The sequence below is a fragment of the Larimichthys crocea genome, chromosome II, assembly GCF_000972845.2.
Source record: "Larimichthys crocea isolate SSNF chromosome II, L_crocea_2.0, whole genome shotgun sequence".
Classification (NCBI taxonomy): Eukaryota; Metazoa; Chordata; class Actinopteri; family Sciaenidae; genus Larimichthys; species Larimichthys crocea.
Genome location: NC_040012.1, coordinates 12,354,067 through 12,378,237, shown reverse-complemented (window position 1 = coordinate 12,378,237; position 24,171 = coordinate 12,354,067). Strand labels below are relative to the sequence as shown.

The window sequence follows — 24,171 nt, the reverse complement described above, 5'->3', positions numbered from 1 at the left end:
ATAAGAAAAGGAGAAGCAGAAGGTCTGAACAAAGCATTTAGGGAACTTATAGTTTTGCGTGACTCATATAGTATGTAGAATTTGTGCTTCACACTGTTAGCAATACAAATGTTTAGGAAAAGCATGGTTAATATTCTACCCAACAGACACGGCTATCTACAAGCACAGTATGTGTGAAATGCTTATTCTGTATTCCCATCAGACCACTTTGATGTTCCTGCTGTGTTTTATCTTATTGTGGATGTTCATTTCTTTCTACCCTCTGTGGCCTTCACAATTAATTCTTTGACAACACCGTTACACCTTGAATACAGCTTTCATCTCAAGCTTTACTCAATCTGTTCCAGCCTCAATCTGTGTGTTGGTTTGTGACTATGTGTGTGTGTGTGAATTCGCACGTCAGAAAAACAGAGAGCAAGTGGCATGCAAAGCAATATTTTCACTATGCGTAATTCTTTTGAAGATAATTCATCCCTGCTTCCGAGGTGTGACGATTGTTTCCTTTATGAATTATCTGAGAAAAACTCAAAATTAATTTTCAAGTGCCACCATATGTGCCTTTGACTCACTGTGATTGATGCAATTTATGGTTGCGTGTGGGATATGCAATATCGAGTTGAATTGAATTGAAAGCAGCATGTCATTGCTGGCACAATGGGGTAACTCACACTATAGAAAAGAATGTTTGCAAGGCTGAAAATGACACTCGTCTCCCCACCAAGCACCACACTGCTAAAACAATAAAGATTTACATTTAACCATTTCAACCCCTGGGACCCTTCTGGCAAGTCCATTATTACAAATTCATGTGTGGAATAGGTTTGCTCAAACTCAGAATTTCCATTTTAGTTACAGTAAAGATCACAAGGCCTCTGAAGATGAAATATTACAGTAGAAAATAATAATTAAAAAAAAAAGGTATAAAAGCCTTGGATTGAAATACCCCAGCCCTATAGGTATTTGAATGGTCACATATATGTTGTATGGGCTCAATGCTCCATGAAGCAATATAAGATTAGAAGGTTAAGGTCCACTCTTTCAGCTTTTAGTTCACAGTTTGTTGCTATACATATGCATAAAATAGGTATGAATAGAAGCCTACACAATGTGATTCGCTCGGTATCCCAATGTACCAAAGCGCACAACCCAAACAATAGAAACTGATGTGCGGAAATGAGCAGATACCATAGGATACTGAGGAAGATACTGTCAAACAAAGTGAAAAGAAATGTTTTATCTACTTTCACAGCTACAGTACGAAGGACATTTTTCAGCAAAACATATGGGACATAAGTTCAAAACAATGACTGATGATGTTTTCACTTCATTTCTGTCTTGATTTGATTTGAACAAAATTACTTCAAAAAATTGTACTATCAGCAGCTGTGTTCCATCCTGTTGGTAAATTGTCAGCCATTAAGTGTTGGTTAGTATGTATAATATCTAGAGTTTTCTCAACTTCTTTATTCATGTGCATGAAGATGCAGATCTAAAAATTAAATGGTAAAAATCATTTCTAGGGAAAACAGAGTTTGCATGGTGTGAATTGTAAATGGCAAATCAAAGCATCTGGAACATTTATGAATAGTGTGGGATTGGAGGAGTGACTGCATGCGAGTGTGTATTTATGAATTGTAATCGACGTCATTAACTGATCATAGCAGCCTGCTGTGTGGCCGTTATAATAAAGACTCCTGCATCTCTGCCTCCACAGCCGCGCACTGATATGCAGTCAGTGTGATCCGCTCTCTGGTGCCTCCTCGTAGCCGCTGCGCCTCTGAAGAGGAGTGAACATCTCTGAGATTTTATTTGGCGCAAGCAATAGCCAATGGGGAAAAGGTTCAAAGTAAATTTGGAAACTTACGGGAACCTTAATTACATCAAACATAGCATCAGAGGACACGAATTTTGGTAATCCAGCACTTACTCACCGAGGTAAGACCATTTTATTTGTCATTAGTTCAAACCAATAAAAGAAAGTGGTCTCTTGTAAGTATAAATTGGGTTGAATATTTCTTTAAGTGTCTGCAAGTTAACCCAAATTATTCACATTTTCTTTCTTTACACTACGTTACGTAAGGCTGCCTTATTTTAGACTATGAGCCTCGAAATGCTGAGCTGATACCTGAGGTTTGTCAAGTGATGAAAGACAAAGCGGTCTGAGGTGCTGTCCCCTTGGAGTGTCTTGTCCAATCGCCTTTTGTTTCTTAAAGAGCTACAGAGAGCAGACAGAAAGTAGACAAAGCAACGTGAATTTTCTCTTAAACCCGTTCATTAGGTAGTTGTGTCAAAGCTGTTTAATTAACGCTCCCAAGCTTTCAGTTAAAGGGAACACGTTAGCGTTTCCTTTGGAGACAAATCGTGCGTAATAGTGCGTCTGGTGTATTTTTTCTGCCCCCTCATTGGGATATTGTAAGTTTTGCAGAAGGATCAGCATGCAGAAGCCCCCTGAGGCAAATTGTGATTCTCTGCTTCATAAAAAGAAATTTTAGCATACATTATAAAGATCCATATTGTGTATGTGTGATATAAAATGTATCATTGGAACAGCAATGAACTCACTTTGAATCTATTGGACTTGATTTGAAGCCCCACTACCAGGACACGAGATTTTTGAGTGAAGGAGTAATTCAGGTTACTTGAAATTCAGTAATGTGACTGCCCATTGGAACAACATATTAGGATGTGTTTGAGGTGCAACTATTATTGAACCATTTGATTATTGAACCTCATGCCATCCATTGATCCACGTCTGTCTGTAACCTTCTGCCTTTGGCTGCTGGAGCACAATGAACACATAGAAATGGAGAATGTTGATGGTGTGATCGTGTGGGTATTTTAATGGTTTGTTAATGCATTCATCACATATGTAAATCATCACTTCATTAATTCAGTTAATACAATCACAAGCCAAGTACATGTGACTTAACATTACAATAACAAATGAATTATTTAACAAAACCCTAACAAACCTTCTGACCAACAGTCCTGCCAAAGTTCAACACTTACACTATACAGCCAGAAACACAAGAGTATGAATGAAGTTTAGTCTTATTTGCAGCACTTTAAGGTCACCTGCAAGATAAAATGATTAGAACTGTAATTTATTGCTTAGTAGTCAACAACCTGCAGTTTTGTACATTGCTTATGTTTTTGTTTTTTGTTTTTTGCCCGGCCAAAGTCTGATGTGTTTAAATCCTGCTCATAACATCTTTAAATATCAAAACTCCCTTGCACTGCTCCTGAAAAACTCTGATCTGTTTTCAGATGGCACTGTTAGATGAAGACAGTGCATTCCACTCTAACATACCAGTACCAGTGGATATAATGGTGGCTGTGGTCTACTCTATTTTTGGTGAGTAAAAAAAAAAAAAAAAAAATGAATGCGCCAAAATGACTATGTCAACTTCCTATCTTTCTATCTTTCTATGTGTTCTGCTCAGGGGGAAATGAATAACAGCATGGAGTAAGACAGCCCACTGTGAAGCCTTGGAAACATTTATCGCTGTGTTTTACTATCATATAGTATATATATATATATAGTTGTAAGTCTATCCTTGCCTTGGGCATGTACACATCAATGTACAGACAGATCCAGTGCGGCACCTAGTGTTGCAGCTATTCATGTGTTATCTGTGCTTCTAACAAAACAACATAAAGAATCAATGAGAATGAAATATATGGCTAAGCCATGCACTGAAAAAAAAAAATCATGCCAGTTATATATACAGTGCTTGCATTTAATGTAGTTTTGCACACTGTTAGGAGGAGACACTTTAAACGATTGATTTTTCTGAATACTCTTGTTTAATTATACTGATTTGACATTACTAATGCCATTTTACATTCAAAGCTGCTGTGTTTTGCTCTGAGGGACTAATTTATAATGCTCATGTAATTTTAAATGACTATTCAGCATGGTGGAGTTGCATGCTAATATAACTTTGTTTCTGGTGGTGTACTGTGTTGTCTGTGGTCAGTGTCAGAAATGACCTGCACTATAGATTGCACTATTTTGCTCACACCGCAAATTTTTGGTGATTTTTCAGACTTCTTGTATCTGATATTTCACATAATCATGAACATTTGATAGATGTCTGAAGATATGTTTTCATTTATTGCGATCATTTAAAAACATACTGACATGCATTGAATCGGTTTTCTCTTTGCCCCCAGTCTTTATGCAAACCTAAGCCGCCGGCTGAAACCTTACAATTAGATATTCAAAGAATCTTCTCATTTAATTCTCTGCACAAAAGTAAATTTTATTTTACAAAACACTGAACTTTTGCTTTAAATATGCAGTATGATTCTAACAACTTGTTGGGATATTTGCTGAAACTATTTCTCTGATATTAGTGCTTCAGCCTTGTGACACAATTCAGCACTCCCTCACCTTCAGGGGTTTTGTTGTGTTTTTCCTGCAGGTGTATGTTCACTATTCGGCAACAGCACATTGCTGTACGTCTCCTACAAGAAAAAGCACCTCCTGAAACCTGCAGAGTACTTCATCATCAACCTAGCTGTTAGTGACTTGGGCCTGACTCTGTCCCTCTACCCTATGGCGATAACTTCAAGCTTCTACCACAGGTACTACACCTTGCACCTAAGATAGACAAAGTGGTTGTTCTCACCATCAGAGAATGAGATATTTTCATGTGAAACACGTGCTAACGGAAAAAAAAAATATTTAAAGGTATAGCTTTTTAATCTCCCTTTCATGTGTCATGGTTCATGTAATTATATGGTTGGTTAGCAGTATGATTGCCTGTGAGTTCACACATATGGTGTGTAATGCTCATGCATTTTTCCCTTTTCCCTGTCTCACCCTCTATGTCATTGATCTTTCTTCTCTGTCTTTGCTTTGCACCGTCTTCTTTCTCGTTCTCACACCCCCTTGCCCTCCTACACAGGTGGCTGTATGGGAAAACAGTGTGCTCCATATACGCGTTTTGTGGCATGTTGTTTGGCATCTGCAGTCTGACCACTCTAACCCTTCTAAGCATGGTGTGCTTTGTGAAAGTATGTTATCCACTCTATGGTAAGTCTTCAAAGAATCTATTTTTGCCCAGCGAAATGACACAGGCTTAATTATCACATCCCTAAGTGGCTGATTGTTGATTTATCTGAGGGAGGAAACGAAATGATAATCCCTCCATGAAGCACTGGATATTAGCCTTCCTTTGATTACTGACAAGACCAGGGGCTGCACTCAATAAGAATTACTTGTGATGTTGGTTAATGCAGTGCAATGGGGCCTTCTATTTGACCTTTGTGTTTTCCCCAGCAGTGTCACAAAAGGTTTATATACAGAAGTCTTAATTAGAATCACCATTTTAAAGTCAAACTTTGACATATATATATCTACAAAAACACATCTGCATATTTACAGAAGCTCTTATTATTTTTTACAACTTACTGACAGTCATGATATCTGCATATATTTTAGGCTGATGGCTGTCACTCCTCATTCAATCACCTTTTCTTCCATCAGAGGCCTTATCTTTTACCTGTAGCTGCAGGATAACTAGAGCCATGCCGATGACCACTAATACTGCATCTGCAGTAACAAAACTCCGAACAAATATACAACATGTCAGCTCAGGACCGAGTTGAAAACCCCAGGTGATCATTGTGTCTGGTTTACATCAAGTGTTTTTTTGTGGGATGATGTGTCGAGCTGCAATTATGGTGAAGGACCCTATTCTGACCTAATTCACAATGGAGGAATCACAGGTCAGTGTGGGTGAAGAGAATGGCTCTAATTGATCTCCTGGTGGATTCCTGTAAGATGTCCATTCAAGGACTATTTCCCTATTTTCCCTAAAGTTTGAAGCCAACTTTGTCATTTAGACCCTCTATGATAGTAGATGTGTTGTCCTGCGTTTGAACATGGCCACCCGGAAAAACTATAAACAGGAGGCCTGCAGGCAGACGATGTTACGCATAAACTAATTTGTTTCAAGTAGACCCTTTACATAAATGGAGTAAGTTGGTTTGGGGACCTGCAGAGAGAGGCATCAACATTGTCAGTCATGTTACACAGAGAAGCAGGGTTGTCAAACAACCTAAAGATTTACATCATCTACAATTATTGTATTATCATTTTTGGTGAAAAATCAATAAATGATAATTATGTCAGTATCTTTCAACTACATGAATAATAAACTATAAACTTAATCTGTCTTCACAGGAAATAGATTTAACTCTCTTCATGGCCATCTGCTCATTGCCAGTTCTTGGGTCTATGCCCTGCTGTTTGCCTGCTCCCCTCTGGTCCACTGGGGGGAATACGGACCAGAGCCTTATGGCACAGCCTGTTGCATTGACTGGCGCCAGTCCAATCAGCATGTCACAGCACGGTCCTACACTGTGGCACTGTTCACCTTCTGTTACATCCTTCCATGCTGCGTTATTATAGCGTCCTACACAGGCATTCTGGTCAAAGTGCATGCATCCCGCAGAAATATGGAGCAGCATGCAACAAGGCGGACACACATGAGCGGCATTCAGAAAGTTATTGTTAAGGTAAGAGCAAAGTCTGAAAAACACAAATTATGACTTATAAATAACACGTTCTAAAGTCCAAAAGCACTACTGGCAATAACTATTAAACTTGGTTAGATCACACCTGTGATTACTAGTACGAATCCTATTGCTTTTATTCATCCAGTATATATTTTGACTTTAAAAACACATTGAAGGAAGTGCCAATCAAGACCAAACTGACACCACATGGTTATGCAGATACAGTAATGTGGTGATGGTGGTTCAGGGGCAAAATATCAAAGCGTCTTCTGAGAGGCAAGAATCCTCTAGAGAGTTCCTCCTTCATTTGTTCAAGAAATTGGCAGTGACCTCAATCCTTTCCTCCGGTGATGCAGCTTCTCATTAGCAGGAATTGACTCTGACTATACTGTGATGGATGGGAAGCTACCACTGCCTTTGGTGCCTTCACGCAGCAGCCTGATTAGATTTTATCTTGTGCTTGTGGATTCTATATTTTTGCTACTGTCACCAAATACTATGAAAATACCAAAACGAACAATGAATTGATTTAAATTACAAGTATCACATGTGTAGCCAAAACCTGATATAGCTTACTGTTTTTGTGCCATAGACCTCCATTGTGCAAACAGTATTTGGTAAGGTAAGGTTGCACTGGACAACAAGTTCCTTCATTACCATGAACATGGACACTTTATTCTGTTCTACTGACTCTTGTTTGACTACCATTTCCTAAAAATTACAGTGCCCAAATGTTTAGCAAGCTACATACAAGTGACGATCTGTTTTCTAAAGATTGATGTCTTCAGTAAAAAGTGGTGGGCTTGTGGCTCAGCACCACAGGCAGGAAGAGAAAGTTGGAAAATATAAAAGAGATGTACTAATAGACTGGTGTTTGACAATGAAATGTATCTTCTAAATCACACTGTTCTGTGACAAGCACCAAAATGTGGTATGTATTTATGTATATTTATATAACATGTATTTTTTCAATGGTATCAATTACACTTTTGTCATGTGTGTTCTTTCCTCTTCAAGCTAAGTGTTGCTGTCTGCATCGGCTTCCTTGCAGCCTGGAGTCCATACGCTGTGGTGTCTATGTGGGCTGCCTTCGGACACATTGACAACATCCCTCCAATGGCATTTGCCATGCCAGCAATGTTTGCCAAGTCCTCCACCATCTACAACCCAATCATCTACTTAATGCTGAGGCCCAGTTTCCACAGTGTGATGTGCAGTGACCTGGGTACTCTATGCCACGCCTGTGTGAAGGGCTGCCTCTGTTTGCTCACGTTAAAGGACCACAGCTGTGTGAGGTGCGCGGATGCTTTCGAATGCTTCAGACACTACCCTCAAATGTGCACAAACCCTGTAGCCAATGTAGACTCTTCTAAAGATCAAGACTCTACAGTTCCCCAAACACATAGGCAGAAGACTCAAAGAGTGTGTCACAAGAAGTCCCTGCTGTCCACCATGTGTGCAACTAAGACTTCAGAAATGGACAACTTCCATATTAATTTAGAGATGGTTCCGGGGCATGCAAGGGTGGCTTGGCCCTGATATTTCACTCAATTGTTGTTGTTTACAGAATATCTCTGGACATATTTCACAGGTTCTTTCAGGAAATCTTGTTCAGGAATGTACCATAAGAGTTTTTGAAGAGCAGCCACTTATTTTCACCCACTGTGATGTATTCTGGCCAATATGGCACAAAAACAGTTTTGAGGTTAAATGTAGCTGGAGGGAACTTTGTTTACGACACAGTTTGAAACCCATAAACAATATAATTATGTTACTTTGTAAAAAAAATGTTGTGCAATTTTTTTAAATGTTACATTTAGCTTGGCATCAAGCAGTGTTTTTCTTTTTGAGTCAAATGAGCTCTTAAACATTGTGCCAGGTCTATGTGATTTAAGATGGATAGATTTGAGGATTTTCCAGCTATGTATTTCCCAATCAGCATCATCATCACGTCAGTCTGGTTCTGGTTCTGATTTAGAGACTATTTGAAAGTATTAAATATCCTATGCTGCATTTTAGGTGTAAATTTGTATTTAAATTAGTATCGTTTCGCCTCAATCACACAGCTGGATTTAAGGGAGCGCTCCCACTTTAGTTTGCATATGTTTGGCCAAGTTTGATGGTGGGCATCTTTCAATGTACGTCTACATTGACTTATGTGGGAGACGTGTCTTTCAACAATAAGGTCCAAAGGCAAAAGCTTTTTAGTCTGCATACTATGGTGACCTCAATCTTGATCGTTTTTTTTGTTTTTTTTTGCCATAATAAGCCCTATAGTGATGTACGTCCTCAGTGGAAGCTGTGCAGCCATCGCTCTACTATCAAAGCAAAGTGCCACTTAACATTGTAAAATGTCCTTGCCATTCATCTGTGCCCATGAACACTTCAGAAACAGTGAGAAGAATACTAAAAAACAGAACTACAAAGATCTGAAAATGAAATGTAAAAAAAACAAAACATGCTAAGAACTGATTGAAAAGCTTTCTCCTTTGAAGGAGTGGGATTCTCAAAAAATGTAAAGAAAGTTTATGTTCAAAAGACAAAAAAGTGTAATGCAAAAATATGCTGCAATATGCAAAATGTCACTATGTGGGTTTCATGAGTCTAGAAATCATTGCTTATTTTTGACTGCTCACTAAAAAGGTAAACTAATGACTAACATTTTATAATTATATTTTAGTTAATTTTTACTTCTTTTACTATCCTACCCCAAGTATTGTTTATACTTGATAACTGCAGGTATATAGTTTATGGTGCTTGATCAATTATCTATGTACAGACTGTGGAAAACACAATGCTGCTACATAACACATTATTGTGCCATTGCACGATATTAACCAATTACTCATATTATGAAAGTTGTTCTTTATTATGTTTACAACAAAAAATGAATATTTCTTTACTCAACTGCCAGACAATATTGTATATATTTATATCATACAACAGAGGGAAATGGAAGAAAGACAAATGAAACAAGCCAATACACGCCAAATAATACAGTTGTAGATAAATGTATTGATGGAGAAAGATGATGTAAATGTGTGTAAATAAAGACTGGAATGGGATTTGAGCCAAGCGCTCAGGACCAAATCCTTCTTCTGTTATCCTCATGTTGGCATATCCCACAGGCTATTTTATCTGATCTAATATTGTTGTTTCATAAATTCTGTTACTTAGCATATTGTGTGTTTAATGTTGCAAGGCGTACTGCTTTTGATCAACAAAAGTGCTTAATTAGATTTGATCTATCAATCAACAGGGTGCCATTTTAATAGCATTAACTGAAAAAGTGTGTCAACATTTGTACCATGGACCCCAGCATTAATTGTTCATGACATGGAGGGATTCATTTTCTTGTGTTTAACAAAGAGAAATGTGTTTTCAAACAGACTTTTCAATGACAACAGTAAAAGGATTTATCTTTCTATCAGGCTGTATTCAGAGAAGATAAAGCTGATAATCTGCATGAACAAACTGTTTAAATTCACATTCAGGAATAATTACATTTCTACAAAAAAATGTCATCTAACAAAATGTCTGTGTAAAAAAAAAAAAAACATATACATTTACATATTTGGCTCTATTTCAGTCTTTCAAAGTCGGGTTCAGACTTGGTGTTTTCCTGAGACAGGATTGGTGGATACCCAATTCTATGGCAGTTCCAGTTGCTTTAAAGAGCAGCATGGCCCAACTCCATACAACATACAAATTGCATACAGTATATACTGATTGTCTTAGTCTTTGCAGTTAGTATACAAAAATATCAACATATTTAACTGTTTTATACCAACAAGAAACTATATTTTATGTCAGTCACACAGCTCCTGAATGTCTTTGCCAACTAAATGTAAAAAATACATATATGAAGACATAAAATTGATTTCCCAGATTTAGTTTTCTTCTGTTGTTTTACAACGCTGTTTTATCTCCACAATCTTTCATTTCCAGGGTTAAGCACATTTCCACTTCCTTTGTGTGAATCAACAACAAGGTCAAATACTTTAGTTTGCATACTACTTTTTGAGTATACTACATTTTGTCACTTTTCCACTACGTTCTCAACACTAGCTCAGATTTTTTTCAGGGGATAACAAATAAAATAATAGTTGTGTGGTGCAATTTATAAAACACATAAAATACAGATTACATTGTAATTTTTTAAATGTGTACAGTTTATTTTGAATGTCAAAACAGCTTTCTAATATATACAAGGTTTGGAGAACTTTTTTGTTGTTGTTGTTTTCTGCATTGCTGTACATCAGTGTAATATTTTATAGTGTGAACTACATGTTGAGTCCCAGTACACAAAATTAAAATGAATTTTGCCATGACACATCTCAAACAAAAAGTCACCTGTAATCCAAAATGCTTGAAACAGAACAGCGCAACAGCTCATTACATTGAAAATATCTGATATCAATACAGTAAGACGAAACACTGAACACAAGAACAAGGAGATAAGTAATTCATGTATTTAAACTGTAATTTGGGGTAATGTGAACACAAAAGGTACCAAGTAGCAGGTGGCATTTGTATTATCTACTGACCATGATTGGACACATTTATGACAACAATAACACACGTGAATTCATGGCATACTGCACTCAGGTTTCTGTCCCCCTTTACAGTTTTCCGTTTTGTAATTGTTTATGTTTTTTACAGACTCACTGACCTTATCTGTTCTGTGCTTTGGCTGGAATAAATGTTTACCATACACCACTTGATTGTCCCTGAATATGAGTTAATTATTCCATTAAAGCTAGAGTAACTGCATAAAAGCTTTTTTCCATACTGTAACTCATCACACAACAATTTCTGAAAAAACAAACATGACAATGTTTGGGTTAAACATATTACTTTTGTTATTACCTTTGTAATCATTCTTCTTTGACTTACATTGATTATTTGGACCATTATTACTTAACAATGAACATGATTTTGAAATTTCATTTATTCACTTGTGGCACATAAAACCAAAACATTTTTTGTTTGTTTTGGTTGGAAAGGTTACATTTGGCCAACACAGACAAAAAGTCATTTAAAGAGGCAAATCTGCCAAAGTTTATCAGATCTAGGGGGAGGAACCGCAGGAGTCCAATATTTTCTGGATTACGTCTACCTTTATGTTGCCTTCCAGAGCTCGACAAAGCTTCCCGATTGTGCAGCCGATGCTTCCCTCCTTCATTTTCCAACGCTCCAGCATCTGGTGCACCATCTCTGGCAGACCATCGCGGTAACAGTCGTGCTCAATGGTCTCGATTTCCACATTGGTCAGACCCAGTTTCCGCGCACAACGCTTCCATTTGGCCCCGATGTTTTCTCTCAGCAGTTCCAGGTGCTCCTCAGTCACAGCATGGTCCTCTAAATCACATAAAAGATAAATGTATTAGGAGTTGGACTAGGACCATGTGTATTTGTGTACTGTGTCATCTGCTGAACCTTTTAATGTGTTGTTAATATAAATGACTAATGGAACTGAAATGATTAGTGGATTATTTGATTAGGAAGAGAAGAAAGAGCAACTGGCAACTAAAGTGAGGATTTGATTCTTTTCTTTGTGTAATAATAAACTCATTTATGTTTTAGACTGTTGGTTGGATAAAACAAGAAATTTAGAGATTTCATCGTAGGATCTGGAAAATAACAGTACTGCAAATATGATTCATTGCTAAAATATTTGTTGATAAATAGATGAACACAACTGTTAGTTTCAGCCATAAAAAGTGACAATCATGTTTGCAAAGTAAGCAAATGTACAGACATACTATATCACACGTTATTTGAAAGAAACGTTGTGGTTTACCATATTTCAGAATGCCCTCTTTGATGAGAAAGTTAGCTGAGCCGTTAGGATGTGATAATAAACTATGGGAGGAATCATAACCTCTGATACTCATCAAGTTGTTGCTCCCAATCTGGATCCCACTGGCATTCTGAATGAAAAGAGATCCTGGAACAAGCACAAAGCAAACACACATAAACACGGTCTCTAGATCTAGAATTTGCTGAAGGAGTGCTTCATCTGACTGACGTGTTTGTGTGTACCTTGATCTTGTAGGGAGTTCATCTTTGATGGCGTCAGAAGACGCCCGGGGTTGATGTCAGGAGCAGATGTATCAGACACTGGGTAAGTCGGCCATGACTGCTGGCGGTCAAAGTGGGAATGTGGATGCTCCTGGTTAAACTGTGGTAAAGAAGAGGTGCTGGCAGACATGGGCAAAGAGTGTACAGGAGGTATAGAAGTGTTCATGGACTCATAGAGACCAGCAGTAGGGCGATACAAAGCCTCTTCCTGGCTGGTGGGCTGCACTGCCTCAGCTTTTGTCCAAGAATGGACAGAGGACACATAGGAAGGTCTGTCTTGTTCTGGTTGTCTTAAAGCGTGATCTGTTGTGCAGGGGTTTTGCAGGAAGGGATTCGAGCTGTTGTTATGGTAGTAGTAGGCAGCATCAGGTTGGTTCTCACAGTTATAGCTACCATGTTTGTGGTACTGAAGCTCCCGGTCCAGTTTCTCCTCCAAAGCCGGGAGGACGCTAACACCCCTTGCATCTACCTCAACAGAGCCTTCAGTTAGCTCATAGTGGTTGTCACTGAGGTCCTCGATGCTGGCTTCAACTGGCACAGATACGTTTCTGTCTGAACTCACCAAAGAAGCTGGGCAATCTGCAGGATAACGAGAGAAGTTGAAACAGTACTACTACTAATATTCTAATAACTAATAATATGCATCATCGAGAATATCAACTGTGCTCACCTGCTGGAAAACATTCAGGAGTTATTGACAGAGACTTCATCTTCTCAACAAGGTCTTCTGGGCCATCGTATAATTTCTGCATGGAAATCACATAGAGAACAATCATATAAACATAAATCACAATTTTTATTGATCTTGCATTGTTTAAATTTCAAATGTACTGCTTAATGTTTTCACTGTGCATTCAAGACATCCACACAACAAATCCTCAAGAAAATATATTTACCCTCAGATCAACGAGATCTTCCTCTACATGTGGTTCAAGCCTTTCCATGTAGAAAGGAAGGAAGGAGTCATAGCTCTCTGCAAGAAAATGAAAAAGAAAGGAAGGAAGGGTTGAGAAACGAAAAGGATGAAAACATATATTACAGATTTGTATATTTTAAACATATTTATACAAAGTATTTGTGAAAAAGATATTTGTTTAAATATTTTCAGTCAACAGCGGGAATATTAAAAGCAACCAATGTTACAACAGTATCAGAATATTTATTTTCATGGGGCATATTAGCTGCAACAGACATTAAATGAAACATTAACAAAGTCAAGCCTTTTCTAAAAACAATGATGAAACACATGAATATTCTATTTGTTTCTGTCTGGCCCTATCCTTTTTTGACATACACAAACACACGCACACACACAAAACGCAAACCTTTAAATGTTGGCCGTTTCTGCGGACAATGATCCCAGCACCTCTTCATCATCTGAATTATCTCTGCCGGCGTGTCGTCTGGAATAAGGCTCTCTGCCGGGCGGTCACCTTTTCGGACACACTGGCTCATTTGGTCCTCACTCCTGGCATCTGAACATAGAACAGACACTCGCTGTTATTCGTGGATAAAATGTGTCTTATTATGAGGACATGAGCCTGTTCTGGCGTCCTAACTCACTTTGATATGGCTCTTCTCCTGTGAGGATGACCCAAACCACAATTGCAAAGCTGTAGACGTCAGACTTCTCAGTGGAGGGTGTATGTATACTCTCCAGGTGTTCAGGGGCCATGTAGCTCAGTGTGCCAGCACCTCTTGCCCCAACTGAACGCCCCTTACGACTCTTCCTGCGAGACTCCTCTCTTGTCAGTTTGCTCCATGCCTGACAGGTGGCCAGCCCAAGGTCTGCAATCTAGAAAACACAGAAAAAAAAACACTTGACTGTAAATGCATGCTGTTGGAATCATAGATGTCTCATAGGTCATAGTGTGTAATATACCTTGATATGAAAATCCTTGTCCACTAAAATGTTTTCTGGCTTGATGTCTTTGTGTATGACGTGTCTCTCTGTGAGGTACATCATTGCTTCCAAAATCTCTACGATGATTCTGCCTTTGATGGATACTGGCACAGAGACCTGAGAACAGAGATAATCTGATGTATTAATCATTCAATTCAGATTTTAATTGTTATTTTAGGCTGCAAACTACAGACGAAGCCTAGTGGAACTACTGAAGTTAGAATCTGTCGACGTGACCACAGATATAAAAACCCACTGACCGTCTCTAGCATGACCAACAGGTTGCCTCTGGGCATGAGCTCCATTACTAGCGAGTAGTCTCTATCCTCCATGATTACACCCAGCAACTTGACAACCCGTTCATGGTTCAGGCTTGCCATGATGGTCCCCTCCTCAAGCAGTGACCTTTTACTCTCCCTGGAAAGTGTAGTGAAAAATATATTGAGAAACAGATGTGTGTCAGGCGAGCTGCAAAACCTGAATCACGCTGAGTCTTAGTGGCAGGCTATAAATTGCACAGATTGATTAATCATGATGAATACAGCGTCTTTATCAATGTCACTCGAAAAAAATCAGTGCTACTACGTATCACTTAAAATCACTCAGACAAAGCTGTGCGCTACAGAAATCCATCCATCTTAATTAAAATGCAGTGTGGTGCAGATTTTAGTATTGGATCAGTACTCAGTATTACACAGGTGATTGGACTGGTGCATCCCTTGCAAGACAAATCATACTGAAAAACATGAATGGAGTTTGTTTTTGTTTTTAGGACAAGAGTTGGCTTACTGGTGTCTGACCTGAAAAAACGGATGTTGGACCTACATCCGCATTTCAGATGAATTATGTCTCTTTCTAGTTTTCTCTGTTAAAAAAGGAAGTAACCTACTTAGATATCAGTGCATACTTACACACACATGGTCACTGCTACAATCCCAAACTAGATTGTAGCACAGGCAACATCTGCCCATTAATATCATATCATATTAAATAGTAAATGTTATATATCTTGTGTATGAGTCTCACAGAGCAGAGAGGGGGAAGTCTGCCTGATGTGTCCGACACATGACTCAAGTTACCGGCGGGGAATACCCAGCCAACTCCATACAGTAAAACACACACACACACACACACACACACACACACACACACACATATAACTTACTCGTTGCGAACAGGGCCTGTATACATAGTCTTCAACACCACCTGGCCAAGGGTTGCATGGTAGCACAGGTAAACTTCCCCAAATCCTCCATAATCCAGGGGCTCTCTTCTGATGAGATCGGTCGATCTCATGTGAAGGGAAGGCTGTGGCGCGGTGGCCATTCCTGTTTTGTTTTATATAAAAGTAACATTAAAACACAACAACAGGCTCAGGAAAACTCTTCAACGTGTATACTGTCAAATACAGCCACTGTAAATAGGCTGAGGGGGCAAAATGAGTGATGTGCATCCATCCGTAACTTTCAAAACAGTTGAACAAGCCTGAGGATGTTAAGCTAGCGCGTAACGCCGAAAATGTCTTTGAAAGTTTCAAACTTCGTAACGTCCAAACCAAACCCTTCAACCGAAAGACAACATCATACGTCAACTTATATAACAATATCAACACAGAATGCTTACCAAAAAGTGCTGTACAATCCAAGAAGGACACTTTCTTGTTTGTAATTCCGGGATTTTTTTCTCGACCTCCTCCTTTTTCAAAAACGAAACCTGGACGTAAAAACTACAAACAGTCCCGACAAGTCGATAACAGAGCAGGACGGGATAGCAGATTTCAGATGTGTTTGCCGCTTTAAGTGACTAAAACACGTTTTTATAACAAAACACACATCCTGGATATGATATTAAGTTGCTTTCTTTTTTAAAAATTTGTTCATTTTTAATGTGTTTTTGAGATACAGAATCACTGAATCAAAGAGTCTTTCGTGTGGCGTTGTCGCCACCTACCGGCGAGTTCAATCATCGCAGTCTAAACGACACTGCATCCCTCGAGTTGGACTGTGGCTTTGTCCATTTTTGAGATCTGATGGTCTGTACTGTCTCATACACTGTTCTAGTTGTCTTTACCTCCACACAATGTTTAACTATATCTAAACACTATTATCTAATTTGAGGGGCCAATACAATGTTTACAGACATTTAAAAGAATATAATTAATTTGGTATTTTGGAAGTACAGTAGCTGGCTAAGACCTTGTCCAATTTAAAAAAAAAAAAAAAAACACAGTTCATTGATAAAACAAGCCTTTATGTGAAACTAGAGCGGGAAACCACCTGAACTGTAGCCTCTGACAGTGTATGACATGGAAGCCTACATTCTGGGCAGCCTATCTGTTAACACCCACACAATAAATTCCTCCGTTTCCACACTAAAGCCACAACAAAGCAGTATCATGTTTACCTGTCTTGTATTGTCTCCTTTTTCTGGTGTACAGTTGTTGTTTTTTTCTATCTTCTGTTTCTCTGTTATTCATATTTGTTGCTGGTAATTGTTCTGGATATTTGAGAAACTTTCCAGCTGTTGGCAGATTATTCAGAACTGTCTTAAAAACATTTAACAGACACGTCTGTGGATTTAAATTCACAATTTAAATAGTTTGATGGATGATCTATGAACTATATCAAGTGGTAAGTTCCATTAATGATGCATCATCATCCAGCTTTACAAATATCAAATACCTCCATGCACTCAACCAACTTTATAACAGCATGAGTCATTTCAGGTATTCAGTTATGAGGCAATGGCTGTTTTAGACTAATTGAGGCAAGAATAACAGCAGTACTCTAACAGATAAACAGGGTGTCAGCATTGAGCAGTCCTCCTATTCAAGCTGTATTCTGGTGGTCACACACCATGCCACAATGAACAAAAACAGATCACCAGGAAGTTAAACCAACTGGCGCCTGTGGTCTAAATATTTTACCAGTGTGGGGCAGTGGGTAGCAGTACTTCCTGTTGATGTTGTTAACATGACAGTAATCAGCACAGAACTGCCAGGTGCCACCGTTTCTCTGTAACAGCATCACTGAATTTCCCCATGGTGTCAATTGTCTGCCCCAGTCATCTTACTGCTTTTCTGTTTAGCTACCTCTTGGCTAGAGAAGATGTTGAGGAGGTGGATAGATATTGTCTCCTCAGAGTTGATGGTGTGCTGCATCGTGATCTGAGTGTCCTTGGTGGCAAAGTAGTCAACTGGCAGGGTCCAAAGGAACTCCTCAGGGGAGAGTCATGTCCAGGTGGTCATTTTTCATTGATGGCGCCATTGTTTGTTTCTTTCCCTAAGGTTTGACAAGCTTCTCAATGGAGGTTGTCCTGATGTCGCTTTCTGGTGTAGCCGTGCTGGCAACTGGCTCTTCACCTGGTGTTTGAAATGTCCTTTAGGCAAAGATGGTGTCTGGATGACCCTTTGCAGTGGTGTCACGTCACAAATGATGCTCTGGTGGTGGATCGGGCGTCCATCCAATGTGCAGGGAAGATAGAGGCCTTGTGTGTAGCCAGTGTGTCCAATCCTCCCCATCTCCTCACTGCCACTGGATTTGTTTCTTCTTTTCTGAGAACATTGTGGCGTTAAAGGGGCGGTCCCTGATGCATCAACACAGGAATGTGGGACAAAGAGGCAAAGTTACTCTCAAAGATGATTGGGAGTGTTAAGTTTAAGTATTACGATTAGTTTGACTCTTGTGTAATATTTTAGATTAGTGTTAGGAAATGTATATCTGAAGCAAAATCCCATAGTCTCTTCTTCTCTGTGTGATTGTTGGAAAAGAAAAAATACCAACTTTATTTGTAGTAGTATGCAAATGCCAAACACTGAAACACACCTTCCTTCTTAGTTTACATACAGCAATCCAAGGTAGTGATGTCCAGGTCCTTAAAATATGGTAGGCCTTTAGGAATATTTATTGTTATCTATTAGTCTAATGATTACTGATGATCTAATCTTGTGGAATAGAAAGGGAATCTTAAATAGACAGAAAGTTGATAGGCTATCTAACTTCTGGACTTATTTTCATTTTTCTTTTTTCAAAATAGGGCATGTCAATTACATTTTCTCCATTCTTCTTCCCAAATGAAGGCGGTAGCCCTTTATATTCATATTATATTCCCACAGGGGGGTTGTCTAATTTTGCTCTGGCATGTGTCACCATCCTGTCTGTTGTAAATTTAAAGTTTATTTTCGGGTAAAGCATTTGCTGTCAAGCCAGGCCAAGGAGGGCAGTAGACGATATTAATATTCTCATCGCATTTAAATGCAAAGCCAGGGTTGGGTTTAGAATCACACCTGTATCATCGCAACAAGTTTAATAACGCTCCATAAAACGCCGCTCTCCTTGTATCAGCAAACTACATCTCCCAGCATTCTTAGTACACCGGGCAGCAGCAGCGCTCGGCTCGCCTGGACGCGGAGCTGCAGCATTTGCGCCCCTACAGCGGGTTTGGGAAGCCGTCAAGCCGCTGGATAAGCATTTTTTTTTAAACAACGAGGGACACGCAGCGTGGCACTTCTTTTCACCATCCTTTTTTTCCAGGCGGGGTCTTTCAGCATGGGTAATGGCATCAATAAGGTATGGTACTCATCTGCTGCACCCGACTAGAGGTCCCACACGAGTGGTTGTTCTGAGTGGAATTAAGGAGATTTGTCATCCTCAAGTCCTGAGTCTTGATGTTTAGCAGGAACTTACTGAGTTGTCAGACTATGATTATTGAATATCTTCAAACATCTTTTACCTGAGCTATTGGTTATTTGCAGTCACGTGATCAAGTTTTGAAAGTGGCTGAAATGTCTAATTATCACTTCATATCTTTAGGGTGTCATTTGAGAAAGCTGTTTTTATTTTAATCCTCTCAGCTGCCGCACCACCTCACTGTATCAATGATGCTCTCACTATGTCTGCTTCAAACTTTATCTCCTTACAGGTCCTTCCTGACTTGTACTTGGGAAATTTCAAAGGTGTGTGTCTGAGTGTATTTCTATTTTTAATCATTCTTGATTTGGATCTTGTTTTCTGACAGCACACACCCACAGCCTTTCTATTTGTTTTCTGTCAGATGCAAGAGACCGAGAACAGTTGGCGAGAAACAACATCACACACATCCTCTCCATTCATGACAGCGCAGCTCCCATCCTCCAGGTAAACACCTTTGCCACTATAATCGGCTGTATCACAAATTTCTTAAACATATATATATATATAACAGATCTGATTGGCCGAGGCCCCTCATATTACATAGCACATGACCTGAACTCTGACACAGTCAATGAACCAGTCTGTCAGGTTGATCAGGAAGAAGTGTCGTATTGTTTCAACAACCACACCAGAGTGAATAAACAATATGCTCATGTGATCGTCCTGAAAAAGAAAAAAAAGCCAGTCAACAACAGTTGGTTAAGTCAGTGTGCTGAGTTGTGTGCCTGTGTAGGTTTAAGAGTAGGCGGCTGTTCTTGCCTCAGCCAGTGTGGACTGTGCAGTCTCACTTCATTATAATTTTTTTTCTAGGTTATTGATTTGGATGTTAAGTTTCTTTAATAGCCGCAAGCATACACACAAAAAAAAAAACAGCTTCTGTCCTCTGTGATTTTACAAAGGAGGCATGCACAAATGGAAGTACAAGTTGCTTTTATTCTCACATGCAGTTAGCACAGGCTTTGTTCACCATCAACAATACATGCACACAAACCTTAAGAGAGAGCTGATCCGCAGTAGTATTTACTATCACCTGCTGTTCAATGATTTCTGTAAAATGCATTTAGAACAAATGACTGCTGACAGGTGACTAGTACACTTTGTCCCTCAGGAGATGACCTATCTGTGCATTTCAGCAGCTGACCTGCCCACACAAAACCTGTAAGTACCAAAGTGTGCAGCACAGCAATGCAATACAGAACAATGAAAGGCTGAGGCAGAGAGACAGAGTACCACATCCATTTGAGGCTGCGCTGCGTGGGCGTCTGAGGTTCATTTTCTTCAAGCTAACGTGTAAATGATATGCTTTCATGAGCTCAACATTTAACGCTGAACTTATTGTCTGACAAGATCACAGCAGTGCAGCTGGATTCACTCTTGATGCTTGATGCTGTGTTATTTTGATATGAACGCATGCCATGCACAGACACATGTAGGTGTTTTTATTGTAACGTGAGAAACCAGGGAGGAAAAAAAAAAGGTGGTGCATGTATCACAAATGGGTTTTTTAGACAGATTCAAATACACACAAATCTTCTCTGGCCAAATTCACATTTGAGTTAGTCTTTGAGCAGGAAGGAAGTCTCAGCTCTGTTTTGCAGGTTTAGCATGATGGTTTGGGGCTGTGCCTCTATTTATATGTAACCCCCCACCCCCCCTACACACACACACACACACACACTATATATACACACACACATACGCATGCTAATAACCTCTGTCACTGCCTCAGAGTGTGAGGTGTTAGAAACCTGTTTTGTGAAATATGACACCAGCTCTCTCAAATTCGAGAAGAAGAATACACCCTCATTCTGATCTGTCCAGGATACGAAATAAAAGGTTTGACAAGTCAGGTGCAAAGACATAGACACAACATGTACAAAAAAAGAACCTCACACAAACGCATGTTGATAACCAAACCGCTATAGATGCATGCAGGAGGCTATAGGTGTCAGTGAAGACAAAACACAGTTGCAGTTCTTGCAGCAGTTCTTTCTGTGTTTAATGTGGTCATGGCCTATTATAACCATTTTTTTATGCTCCACAGGACTCAGCACTTTAAACAAAGTATAATCTTCATGCACGAGTCCCGCCTGAAAAGAGAAGGCTGCCTCGTTCACTGGTGAGAACAAGACTAGAACAAGAAGCTTTCCTCTATCTATCTTCTAATACAATAATAGACGTGTTAATTAAATATACAGTTCATGCAGAGCAAAAATCAAATCAACCAAGTTCACAAGTGAACCCATGTGTAACTGCTGTACAGAGAAGATTAAATGATAAGCAGAAGTCTATTCTTGAACTTCCCAAAACCAGAATACAGTAACACAAGCAGTCATATTGTGTTTTTTGCAATGGGGTAGCTGACCATATGTTCACAAGGGAAAGTTATATTTGGTTAGAGGGTCTTCTCAGAAATACAGGGGAACAAGAGGCTATTTATACGATCCGCACTACCAGTGGTTTCTCTACTACACTTACTGAACAAAGAATTTAGAAATATGAAGTGTGTAAAGTGTGTAATTAATCAGTTTGTACTCTTAAGTCCACTTATTTTACAGCATAATTATTTTAATCTCTGTCCACCTGTTGCTGTCTGTACTCTGTACACTGATTGTCATTGCCTCGACCGTCACCTACTGTAGTTATTTAATCATATATTTATTACTCTTTATATTTTAGCTATTTTATAGAACCTTTAGCTCTCATACAGTATGTTTACATGCACATTAGTACCCTAATTTTCAGTCTGATTTTACACATATTTAGGATATGGTGATTACATGGCTCTAATATCTATGTATGTTGGATTTAGCTTAATCTAATTTTATAATGGACGACAAGATAAGCAATAAAATATGACCTCTCTATTACTGCTAATGATGATCAGTTTTATATCAGGATGTTAACCATTGTTCGATCATTCATGATGTATTTCGTGTTACAGACTAACTACTGTGTAACACCAGTGGTGTATACATGTACATGGCAGACAATGCATTATCCTGGTTTAGAATATTAATATATCTAGGTTTCTCAAAACCAGAATAAGGGCTTATCTGCTTTTCTGAAACCAGGATATGATAGTTATATGCACACAAAAAAAACCCTGATCACAACCAGGACGCTCAGATGCGTGTCGACATCCTCATAGATGAAGTGTTGAGGAAATAATATGCTAATCGTGAAGTCTTAAAAGTTTCATTTCTAACATCGTAGTCTTTGTTCATCCCTCGCTTCTTACAGTTTGGCAGGTGTGTCCCGCAGTGTCACCCTTGTGGTAGCTTACATCATGACGGTGACAGGACTGGGTTGGCAGGACGTGCTTGCTGCGGTAAAAGTGGCCCGGCCCTGTGCAGGACCTAATCTGGGCTTCCAGCGCCAGCTCCAGGAGTTTGAGGCTACTCAAGCTGATCAGGTGAGCGAGGATAAGATGGAGTACAGAGGCATGATTATTGTAGGAGACGAGAATATAGCACCTGTCTAGTGTCCTGTCCACTCAAGACGCTTTAACACTACACATCACGTTCACACATTAGCACTCTGACGACATTTATCGTGCCAAGTGCTCACATTTACACACACCACCCATCTTCTAATTAGTGGACAAGCAGCTCCTGAGCCACAGCCAGCCCAATAATTAGAATAATAATAAAAATAATATGCAAACCAGTTATACCAAAGGGCTGTTATATAGAGTGCGTGTATATTTAAAATATATATGATATAGACGAGACAGAAGAGAGAGGGAACACAGAGCAAATAATAATAAAATATATTAAAAATAGTAATAAAAAGGGGGACAACAGCAAATAACAGTTTGAACAACATGAATTTGAATACATTTCTTGACCTAATTAAACTCTTTTTTCCCCCCTGTAGTTCAGAGAATGGCTACAGAGGGAATATAAAGACAACCCCTTCAATGATGAGGCTGATATACGTCAATTGCTTGCCAGGGCTTCTAAAGTCAATGGCGAGGCAGTAAAACAACAGCCATCTACCCCACCTGGAGGCATCTGATCATCTGACCTTTACATGAGATATTTTACAGCTCGGCCCTGAGGGTGCTACAGTATTCTGGACCTGGTAATGTAATGTGCTTTGGAGTGGACTTAAGTCAGGATGCTTATTGCCACTGGAATGATCCTCTAAATATCTTGGACATGAACACTGGAAGAAACCATTAATATGTGCAAGACATATTATTATTATTATTATTTTTTTTTAGCATTCATTGATGTTTCTGCTTTTTTTTTTTCTGCTAATTTATGAATGTTGTGAACCTTTTTGTACTGTGTCAAGACGATTTCAAAAAGCGAAATAAAAGGAGTAAAGTGTAGTGTTTTGTGAGGTTGGTGGGCTGCCATATTGGAGGTGATAAGACACTTCTGTTCTGTGTTTACATCTCTGTTTCCTGGTTGTCTTCCTGTTTGTCTAATGTGCAAGGGAGGTCATGCATGGTGACACCAAAAACACCAAGATCACGTTCTTTAATAAGTCTTTATTTCTCAACCATCTTTAGGGACTATAAAGCATTAAAAAACATGAATTTTACCATGGTGAGATACTACAAACAGCAGTATTGTAAATACTGTAGATAGCTGGGCATGTGCATGGGTAACCACTGGAGGGCAGTAATACTAAGGAAGTAATCTGATACACATAGTATTCTGAAGTTTTTCTGACATTGGTTCTAAGTAACAAAACAAAGAGATATTTTTAGTCAGCAGTTGTTATGTCACTGGAAATTGGGTTGGACTCACAGGCTTTAATAGAAAAACAAAAATATGTGTGGGGGAACAATTTAGTGTTGATAATGTGCACAGGTAATTGTTCCATTCCGTCCCAGTGGCTGCTTAGGGTGTCACTAGAGGGATTCCCCACCGCAATGCTGTGTGGGCGCTGAGTTTCACAGAAATGAACGCCGATTGCTGCGCATCTCCTCTTGAACTTCTCAGAGCCCGA

At 39.1% G+C, this 24,171-nt stretch overlaps 3 protein-coding genes across 4 annotated transcripts; 2 read left to right on the top strand and 1 right to left on the bottom strand.

The window, feature by feature from the left end:
- The first annotated feature begins 1,837 nt into the window (after window positions 1-1,837).
- opn7a (opsin 7, group member a) lies at window positions 1,838-8,253 on the top strand. Its single transcript, XM_019262098.2, has 6 exons — window positions 1,838-1,935; window positions 3,268-3,355; window positions 4,428-4,590; window positions 4,914-5,041; window positions 6,194-6,528; window positions 7,546-8,253. Exons 2-6 carry the CDS (start codon window positions 3,268-3,270, stop codon window positions 8,065-8,067), a joined length of 1,236 nt encoding a protein of 411 aa, XP_019117643.2. The 5' UTR covers window positions 1,838-1,935; the 3' UTR covers window positions 8,068-8,253.
- Window positions 8,254-10,676: 2,423 nt separating this feature from the next.
- Window positions 10,677-16,281, bottom strand: ripk1l (receptor (TNFRSF)-interacting serine-threonine kinase 1, like). 2 transcript variants are annotated; one of them, XM_010746541.3, is made up of 11 exons: window positions 16,139-16,281; window positions 15,681-15,843; window positions 14,776-14,932; window positions 14,495-14,632; window positions 14,176-14,407; window positions 13,938-14,087; window positions 13,509-13,585; window positions 13,283-13,358; window positions 12,574-13,191; window positions 12,332-12,478; window positions 10,677-11,889 (listed from the first exon to the last, which is right to left on the bottom strand). In XM_010746541.3, exons 2-11 carry the CDS (start codon window positions 15,839-15,841, stop codon window positions 11,600-11,602), a joined length of 2,046 nt encoding a protein of 681 aa, XP_010744843.2. In that variant the 5' UTR covers window positions 15,842-15,843; window positions 16,139-16,281; the 3' UTR covers window positions 10,677-11,599. The 2 variants fall into 2 exon arrangements, with proteins under 2 accessions (XP_010744843.2, XP_019117598.2); XM_019262053.2 differs by having other exon boundaries at window positions 12,413-12,478.
- Window positions 16,282-18,801: 2,520 nt separating this feature from the next.
- Window positions 18,802-23,545, top strand: dusp22b (dual specificity phosphatase 22b). Its single transcript, XM_010746542.3, has 7 exons — window positions 18,802-19,083; window positions 19,436-19,469; window positions 19,568-19,650; window positions 20,315-20,364; window positions 21,251-21,325; window positions 22,450-22,621; window positions 23,086-23,545. Exons 1-7 carry the CDS (start codon window positions 19,063-19,065, stop codon window positions 23,224-23,226), a joined length of 576 nt encoding a protein of 191 aa, XP_010744844.1. The 5' UTR covers window positions 18,802-19,062; the 3' UTR covers window positions 23,227-23,545.
- The last annotated feature ends 626 nt before the right edge of the window (window positions 23,546-24,171 follow it).

Excerpts from the sequence above, each read along its gene's own strand:
- ripk1l (XM_010746541.3), bottom strand. The coding sequence starts at position 15,841 with ATGGCCACCGCGCCACAGCCTTCCCTTCACATGAGATCGACCGATCTC. Across the intron at positions 14,408-14,494 it reads ACAAGGATTTTCATATCAAG|ATTGCAGACCTTGGGCTGGC; the intron begins GTATATTACACA and ends TGTGTTTTCTAG. Across the intron at positions 12,479-12,573 it reads GAACTCCCTACAAGATCAAG|GATCTCTTTTCATTCAGAAT; the intron begins GTACACACAAAC and ends TGCTTGTTCCAG.
- opn7a (XM_019262098.2), top strand. The coding sequence starts at position 3,268 with ATGGCACTGTTAGATGAAGACAGTGCATTCCACTCTAACATACCAGTA. Across the intron at positions 3,356-4,427 it reads TGTGGTCTACTCTATTTTTG|GTGTATGTTCACTATTCGGC; the intron begins GTGAGTAAAAAA and ends TTTTTCCTGCAG. Across the intron at positions 4,591-4,913 it reads ACTTCAAGCTTCTACCACAG|GTGGCTGTATGGGAAAACAG; the intron begins GTACTACACCTT and ends CCTCCTACACAG.
- dusp22b (XM_010746542.3), top strand. The coding sequence starts at position 19,063 with ATGGGTAATGGCATCAATAAG. Across the intron at positions 19,084-19,435 it reads TGGGTAATGGCATCAATAAG|GTCCTTCCTGACTTGTACTT; the intron begins GTATGGTACTCA and ends ATCTCCTTACAG. Across the intron at positions 19,470-19,567 it reads GTACTTGGGAAATTTCAAAG|ATGCAAGAGACCGAGAACAG; the intron begins GTGTGTGTCTGA and ends GTTTTCTGTCAG.